Source organism: Pundamilia nyererei, unplaced genomic scaffold, assembly GCF_000239375.1.
Source record: "Pundamilia nyererei isolate P.nyererei 1_Seehausen unplaced genomic scaffold, PunNye1.0 scaffold00379, whole genome shotgun sequence".
In the NCBI taxonomy this organism is placed as follows: Eukaryota; Metazoa; Chordata; class Actinopteri; order Cichliformes; family Cichlidae; genus Pundamilia; species Pundamilia nyererei.
In genome coordinates, this window is record NW_005187780.1 from 111,109 (window position 1) to 120,053 (window position 8,945).

The window sequence follows — 8,945 nt, forward strand, 5'->3', positions numbered from 1 at the left end:
ATGCTGCTATTCATACTGTCATTATATTAATGCTGCTATCCTGTATATATTGTACTTACTATTGTTTGAGTACTTACGATTGTTTTTTTTGTACTTTTATATTTATATTTATTATTGAAACTTGCACCAAGGGAGCAGCACTCCAATTTCGTTGTACTCTGTACAATGACAATAAAGGCTATTCTATTCTGTTCTGTTCTATTCTATTCTATTCTATTCTATTCTATTCTAAATTAGTGACAAATGTAAATATGAAAACATCCTTTCAACCTGTCAGGACTGTTTGAGGTCAGACTTTAAAGCTTTGAATTTATCTTTTCTCCTTTATGATTTTTAAATAAAGTTTCGGTATCCAACAAACAGGAAGCAGCACACAGTGTTCAACTCAGGATTCAGCTTTAGTGATGACATCCAGCAGGTGTCAGTGTTACACCAAACTGCCGTTTGTTGCATCACTTTGATATTCATATACAGTAAATTTCACGCATACAGTATTTTAGGTTTGTCACGTTAACAGCTGTTGATGGGAACACGTGAGAAAAATTATAATAAATGCTTTACTGGAACAATTCAACCATCACTACATTTTTAGCCATTCTTTCAAGAGATTAACTGATCCTCGAGAATATTTTTAAAAAGAAAATGATTCTAGCGTTACGTAGCTCACTGATACCCAAAGTCCCCCTAATTAACAGAAGCTATAATAATGGAAGATAATTATTAATTATTAAGTGTGACGCATCAGAGTAAACTTAAGATTTCTCTTATTTTGTCAATAACAGTTGAATGAGATTATACTTATATACTCTACACAAGCCTTTAATAGTGGTTTCATGTCATATACATCATGTAGCTATGATTTTTTTGAAAAAAGGAAAAAAAGTTCACAAGCAATCAAGAAGTACTGTATTTTTCGGATTATAAGGCGCATTAAGCGAAACAAAACAGTCAGATAAGTCAAGCTTTACTCAGCTCATTCTTCTTGCTTCCTCCACTTCAAGTTCAAGTTCAAATTTTATTCGCCACATGCAGTGGCAGGTTGCTGGTTGGAATGAACCCGTCCCCCGACCTTACTTACACACAACACAGACATCACATGGGGATACAAGTCAGAGAACGGTTGCATTACAGAAAAACCACTGAAATGTACACTACAATGGGAAAGTACAAGAGGAAAAAAAGAGACCTCTGCTCATGCTGGGCTACAGGAGGACAGCATGAGAACAGGAAACAAAAAAACTCCTCTGCACAGAAAGCACATAAATGTCCACAGCACAACATTATAGAGCACGTGACCAGCAACAAGGTTGGGTAGGGGAAAGGAGTAATCCCAGGCAACACAGCAGCCATCCTGCCACTGTGCCGACTCTCCAGCGCGAGCCGAGACCTGCTTTGTGAAAAACATTGATTCATTGATTCCCTAACCCCTCCGTGACATTGATTCATTAATGTTGAATTCTCTGGCAGCTGCTCTATTCCCATGTTGTTGCAGTATATGAATGACTAACCTCGTGTTGTGGATGGATTATCTCAGTTGTTCTCCTGACTGAAGTTTGGTCCGTTTACAGCATCCTGCCATGCGATTGCATTTGTCTCTAACCATCAGGAACCCTCAGGTGAACTTTTATCGAGTGGGAGAAAGTTAGCGTTCATCCTCCAGCTTTACTGTGTTTATGTTATGCTAACATAGCTGTGTTGCTAGCAATCACCTAGCACATCATTATGTACCAGCTAGCCCAACTTCAGTAACCCTACAAACGTCACTGCTGTCAAATTTCCTTCATTTGTTCAACTCAAAGGGAAATTCATTTTTACATTTTTCGTGGTGCATACTGCTGAAGGACTCAGGGATGGAGGTGTCTGAATCTATGTGGAGTAAGTGTTTGTCTAAAATCCACTCTGGCTCCATAAACAGTAGACACCAATTAATTCAATTTAAAATCTGACTGCACAAGATTCATCCCTCTGTCTCCCTAATGTGTGACAGGTTGGCAGACGTTGTTTCATGCTTTTTGGTCTTGTCCCTCATCCACAGGCTTTTGGTGTAATATATTTCACTGGTATTCCAGCGCATATATGGAGCCCTACAGCCTGCTCAGAGCTGCTCCCGGCTACAGTGCAGCAGCCGTTGGAGTTAGGTCTGATTGGTGCCCAGAGACTAATCCTGAGGGAATGGAGTCCCCCACTCCTCCTTCCTTTCAGTTGAAGGTAACAGACATGATGTCCATAATACAAATGGAAGAGATCAGCAAAGACTGTAAAGGCTCTCTTTTGAATGTCTGGAACACTTTGTGGAGGCCAGACTGGGCTAAACTGGGCTAAACTGGGCCCAGATTTGTAAACTCTATTCCAGCTTTTGGTGTTCTGTCTTGTGCTGTTTTGCATTATGCATGTTTGTCTGAATTAACTGTTTTTTCTGCAACACATCTGAGCCTGCTTGTTTTTGGGTTTGTTTTTGCTTTATATTTTGAAAATCCAAAACAAAATTTTAAAAAAAGGAGACTCAGAGCCACAACCTGTTCGTCCTTTAGCTTTGGTAGATTTAGATAGTTGAAAAATTCGTCATTTTCTGCATCGGATGGATTAATCTGTGACATGAAGCTTCGTTAAAGTCTTCAAAGACTTCTTTGTTGTGGCTCATGAGTAATGCTTTCAGTTCAACCCTTTATAGAGTAAATAGTTCTTTTTTCTTTTAGTTCTCCAAACGCAGGCTTTGCACTAGAAAATGTTTTCTTAATTCTTTAATTTAGTTTGAGTTTTCTCAGGTTGTTAACTGCATGTTCTTGTGGTGAATAAATAACTTCACTTCGTGCAGGCATCAGTTTAAAATCCTTGAGTGTAATTTCATCAACCTCTCTGTTCCTGCAGTTTCTCTGAAGGTTCTCCAAGCTGCTGGGTGGAGTGTTTAACTCACACTGCTGCTGCAGTTTGGCTTTTAGTTAAATGTTAGATGATAAAATAATTCATCTGTTGTTGATCCCAGGCTGTATTTGCATAATTTAACAACTTGAGAATCAGGACCAGACGATTTTTACCGGGTCCTAAAATATATCAAAGCTTAGACGTGTCAGAGCATCTTCTTTGAACGTACATAAAGTGAAATCAACTCTTTCGTTCTGCAGTTAAATGTAAGTGTAAGTTCAGTCTGTGCCGACACGAAGCAGTAAAGAGACCTCTGAGCAGCTCACGTCTTTTCCTCTGCTGCCCCCTGGTGTTCAAACTGTCCATGACTGTCCAACTCTGAAAAAATAAAAACTGTGAAATACATTTTTTATTTGATTCGACTGACAGGAAACATCCTGCGAGAACACTCAGCTGTGAAACTCTCAGGCATCTTTAAAGAACAAAAGTAAAAACAGGACAACATGTTAGAATACACAGAAGAGTAAAAGTGAACCCATACTGCATATATTCAGCACGACGCTCTCTTTAATTTGACTTTATTTCCAACCGCATTTATTAAATATTTATATCGTTACAGGCACAGGTTTAAACGTGTACCTGTACATGTGCACATGCACTTCCACACAGCGCATGGTGTGTTTTTCCTCCAGGCTTTAAAAGTAAAACTTTAAATGTTTGAACCTCAAAGAAAATGAAACATATTAATAAGTTTAAATCAGACATCGATATTTATCTGATGTTCCCTAAATGTTCCCTAAATGTTCGAGAACTGATGAAGAGCTGAAAGGAAACTTTGGAACAACAGGAGGTGGGACAGAAACCAGGAAAACAAAAAGAAATAAATGAATAAATATCATCAGAATAATAATGATTAGTGGTGCATCTGTTAATGAACACATGAAGGGAAGTTTCATGTGTTTGTTTCAGGTTTAAAGTTTTTTCCATAAATTTAATTTTCTTTGATCTCTTCTGGTTTTTCTTTTTTATAACTTTTCATATTTTTCATACTTTTTTACACTTGTAAATCTTTTTGTTTATTATCATGTACAATTTGTTTTTCTCCAACATCTGTGATTCTTGCTTTTGAAAGAAATGTTTTCTTGTACATTTTCATGTTGTAACTTCCTGGAAATGCTTCGACCCTCCGGCGCACAGAGCTCCTCCATCGGGACGTTTGATGATCAGTGTCGACTTTTAATGTGACGTCAGACAGAGTGAAGAGTCTCGATTATCCGAACAGTTTTTTCCTTTGTTTCCTTGGAGAAAGGCGGAGCCCTCGCTCAGCTGTAGCTGTATCCGGGCAGAGGAAGCATCTGACCCTCTTTGGCCTCGAAGAAGGTGTAGGACAGCGTGATGGTGTCCACTCGGGCCATCCGCGGGTCGTTGTCGAACTCGGGGTCGATGTAGAAGAAGACGGGCATGTCCACCTCCTCGTGAGGGTTCAGGCGCTGCTCCTCGAAGCAGAAACACTGCAGACACACGAGCAGAGATCACGTGTTACACGTGTGATAGCGACCAGCTCAGATCACCCGCCAACGCCACGGCTTTACGTGCCGAGAGGACTCGGAGCGTCTCCGTGTAGGGCTCTCTCCCACAGTCCAAACACATCCATGAAGGTGTGAATCTAGAGTATGTGTGTGTTAGTCCTGCGACACACAGGCCACCTGTCCAGGTGTGCCCCGCCTCTCAACCTCCTGCTCACCTGTCCAGTGTGGCGAGTGTTGTGCCATTGATTGATCATGTGACTGATTATTGATTACCTGGATCTTGTTGAAGTACTGTCCGGCGTCAAAGGGCACCACGTTGTAGGTGGAGATGCCGATGATCGGTTTGTCTGTGGGGTTCTTGGCTCTGTAGAACGCCAGCGCCGTCTCCCCGGGAACCACCTGGGGACAGAGCGTGTGCGTGAGGAAGAGGAGGAGGAGGAAGTGATGAAGGATGGAGACGGAGCGCAAAGTCTTACGAAGATCTCCGTCTGCTGCGGCCTGAAGTTCCACTGCATGCTGGCGTGAGTGTCGGCGTTGAACGTCACCTTGATGACGCGCTCCTTCACCGGCGTCATTGTCGCCACCTGCTCCATGTCGTGTCCGGCCACCGCCGTGCCGCCGAGCCCTGTTGCCTGGCGACAGAAGCTGAGCGTTCAAACGAGCTCTCAGCAGCTGTGTGTGTGTGTGTGTGTGTGTGTGTGTGTGTGTGTGTGCTCACCTGGCAGTAGAGTCGATACAGCGGCACTGCGGCGTATGCCAGGCCGATCATTCCCACGCCGGCTGCGGCGATGTAAGTCAGCGCAGTCTTGTTCCTGTTCCTCCACTCCTCCTCCTGACTCTGGGTCTTCCTGCTCCGCCCCCGACTGTGGAGGCGCTGCGGACGCCACCGCCACAGGAAGTTCTTAGCCTGAGAGCGCAGCCCCCTTGGAGCGCCACAGCGAAGCGTCAGGACGCATCGCGTTAATACCACCGAGGCCTGAGGAAGGCAGCGGGGCGGCCGCAGCAGCAGAGGCAGCAACATGGCTGCAGTCAGTCACACCTGAGACTCACCTGAACGACAATCAGAGTTAGTGTGGAATAAACAGGAAGACGTGTTCTCCACATGTTTAACTCGTCAGGTGAAAACAACAATGAACCAAACTCCATTCAAAAACGACACGATTTTATGCCACCATGCCAAACTGCACCGACTATTCAGAGTTCACAGAATCCTTTGAATGTTGGTGACTTTATGTTGACACGTCACAGTCTGTAAACTGAGCTTTTATTTTATATTCACCTGCACTCTACTTCAAAAATGTGCACATTTAGAAACTTTGCCCGGTAACAAAAGTTCTTAATGTGCTAAAAGTTTATCAAACAGCTTTTTCACATTTTTAAAAGTCACTCTTTAATTCCGCACATTGCACACTGTGTTAGTGTTAGCAGTACACTGACCCCCAAACTACATTTACAAAAGGTTCACTTTTAAGACACTTGTCTTACAAACAAATGTAAAAATAAACACATATTTAATAAATACACATCCTGCGACAGAAAAAGTCAAAGTCACTCTTCAATTCGGCCAATGTGACACTTGACAAGCATCAACTCCTTAAACGTAACCGAGTCGAAAGTATCGATGACCTTCTCTCCCAGCCGATCATCGCAACAGGAAACAGTTTTTTCTGCTTTTATTCAGCCTTTCAAAAGCATCCTTCGCCGAATATTTCCACGGACACTCGTAATCGTGAAAACGTGTCTCTGATCTTTTGCTGTGTGAGTCCGCGTCGTAAAACAGAGCCCAGTCTGAATTTAACGACTTTTAGTTAGAGGTTTGTAGCTGATTTAACCACAAAGAGCAGAAACGTTATCGGGGATCATCAGCTTCACAGATCTGCACTCAATAAATCTGATTCTAAATAAAGCGATCTGACTACACACACACACACACACACACACACACACACACACACACACACACACACACACCTGCAGCGGCTGACTGCACACGTCACGCGGCTCACTCACCTGTTGTTAAACTCTAACCATGGACTAACTACAGAAGCTCAGTGGGAGCTTCATGGTTGACTTACCTGTGGAGTTTCTTCGGCATTCACCTCTGCTCAGTTACCAAACATGATTCCGGAAACACTTCGGTGTAACACACAATGTGGTCCGTTCCGCCCCATAGCAACAAGCGAAGCGTTCCGCCGGCAGAGTTCCGCAGGGTAACGGATCACGTGACTGAATTTATCCGCTGAGAAATGTTGTTTAACACAAACTTCACTGTAAAAATACCAGAATAACAGGAGTCGTTTGTAGTTAATTGGTTTTCATTAAAAGCACCTAAAATATATATAAGTTAATAACTAAATAAAAAAATAAATACTTTTAAAGAACCAAAGAGAAAATTTGACAGAAATAAAATAGATTTTACATTTAAAATGTGATTTTAAGGAAAACAGCCAAAATATGCAAATTAGGAACATCTTCAGCTTGGCCTCCAACAATCTCTAAACTATCTCTTTCACTCTTGCTGCGCTCCTTCTGTCTGAAATCACCGCTGATATTTAAAGCCTGACAGACCTGCACTAGCGCTGTACTCATTTCCATTTCCCAGCGCGACAGTCCAGAGACCACACTGAGGTCTCAGTATAATATTTACCTTCCTGTTGATCGACTCTCTGGCTTAAATAAATAACTTAATTTAATAATTTAATATTTAACTTAATTTAACCTAAGCTAAATTTAAGTTATATCCTGTTAAATCCTCTCTTAGACGTAGGCTGCTGGGGGATTCCCATGATGCACTGGGTGTTTGTTCTTCACTCACTATGTGTTCACAGACCTCTCTGCATTGAATCATATCTGTTATTAACCTCTGTCTCTCTTCCACAGCATGTCTTTATCCTGTCTTCCTTCTCTCTCCCCAACAATCACAGCAGATGGCCCCGCCCCTCCCTGAGCCTGGTTCTGTCGGAGGTTTCTTCCTGTTAAAAGGGAGTTTTTCCTTCCCACTGTCGCCAAAGCTCTATGAATGTTGAGTTGTTCTCTGTATGTATTTTTTTAGGGTCTACCTTACAATATGAAGCGACTGTTGTTGTGATTTGAGCTGTATAAATAAAATTTAATTGAATTTAATATTATTAAAAAAATTGTAAAAGTAGTCTTTTGCATTGCAAGTTTTTTATTAGTGTGTGCTCAAATGGCACAGTCGGACCTGTCCAGGGTGTACCCCGCCTCTCGCCCAGTTTCATCTGGCACCCTGAATTTGATCAGCAGTCATGAAAATGGATTGTTTTAGTTTGAACACTATGATAACAGCTTTGAGCTGATAATGCATTTGTTCTGATGACACCGCTCCTGAAAATAAACTCTCCTAGCAGCAAATATCACAACTACAACAGGTAGGTTTTGTGCAGTTGGCAGTAAACTTAATGTCATACAAATAAATTTTTGTATGACTCATTTAAATGTCCTCCTGAACGTGAAACTCCTACAAACACACAGGCTGTAACACCAGCTACAAAAATACCTCTGCTCACAAATTTCACTCACAAACTGACTCTGAGCCTCTTTGTTAGGTTTTTGTTTGGTTTATATGACCTCCATAAAACACTGGCACGTTCGAACATGTGTTCTAACCCGTTTAAGTAAGATCAGCGTCTTCTGCAGTTCTCAGCGCACGGCTCTTCTCTTTTCCTAAGTCCTTATCATATCTCCTACCAACTTTTCCTTGACCTCAGTGTTTTCATCGAGGTCAAGGAAAGCAGGTTAGGAATATGAGATAGGAGGTACTTGTGGACACCCAGAGGTTTATTCCAAAGTCCTGAGCAGTGCCACATGAGACCCTTTAAACAGCAGCTCCATGTTTCTACAGTGGATCTGTGGCTATATGAGCACATTTTTATTGAGCCAATGTGACTGTGATGAACAGAGCGATCAGCTGCACTAACCACTGCTGCTCAGAGAAACCTGATGGACTCGGCTGAATCTTCTTTCAGAGACAAAGAGGACGCAACTGCAGCTCTGCTCCCTCACATGTTTACTTTCACTTCTGGAAAATGACATTGAACTAAATTGAAAACATGTAGGCCTACAGGCAGAGGCGGAGCAAGAAGTGGAATGTCTTGCTCCGCCTCTGCCTGTACATGTTTGCATTTCCTGCTTCTCCCATTAGGATCAGCTGGTTTGTAACCGCTAACTAGTGTAGCAGGAGTGGATCCTGAATTTACACATTAATGACGGCGTCAGGGGATCAGGAGAAACTCAGCTGTTTTCTCTGAGCTGAAATGATGCTTGAAGTTTAAAATGTTAGAAAGTCATTCTTGAAACCTCTGAGTTTTTCTCTCCTTTCAGCCTGCTGCAGGTTACACCAGGTTAAAAGCACATGTTCATCTACATTTCTGTATTTTTATTATGTAAAAAAATGTAAATATACTTTTATGTTCATATGTATTTGTATTTTCTAATTAGAGTTCTTAAATATATACAACAATAATATAAATTATTACAGTATATTATAGAGCTGGGCATTAGAACGATAACGATATGTATCGCGATATAACTTTT

The 8,945-nt window shown here is 41.8% G+C and overlaps 1 protein-coding gene across 1 annotated transcript in view; it reads right to left on the minus strand.

Moving 5' to 3' along the window:
- Nucleotides 1-3,955: 3,955 nt before the first annotated feature.
- Nucleotides 3,956-8,945, minus strand: part of cox11 (cytochrome c oxidase assembly homolog 11 (yeast)) — a 10,419-nt gene continuing 5,429 nt past the window's right edge. The window contains exons 2-6 of the mRNA XM_005752770.2: nt 6,467-6,659; nt 5,110-5,441; nt 4,868-5,023; nt 4,665-4,790; nt 3,956-4,373 (exon numbers count right to left, since the gene is read on the minus strand). Of these exons, the coding sequence (XP_005752827.1) occupies nt 4,185-4,373; nt 4,665-4,790; nt 4,868-5,023; nt 5,110-5,412 (774 nt within the window). The 5' untranslated portion in view covers nt 5,413-5,441; nt 6,467-6,659 and the 3' untranslated portion in view covers nt 3,956-4,184. The remainder of the gene's footprint in view (nt 4,374-4,664; nt 4,791-4,867; nt 5,024-5,109; nt 5,442-6,466; nt 6,660-8,945) is intronic.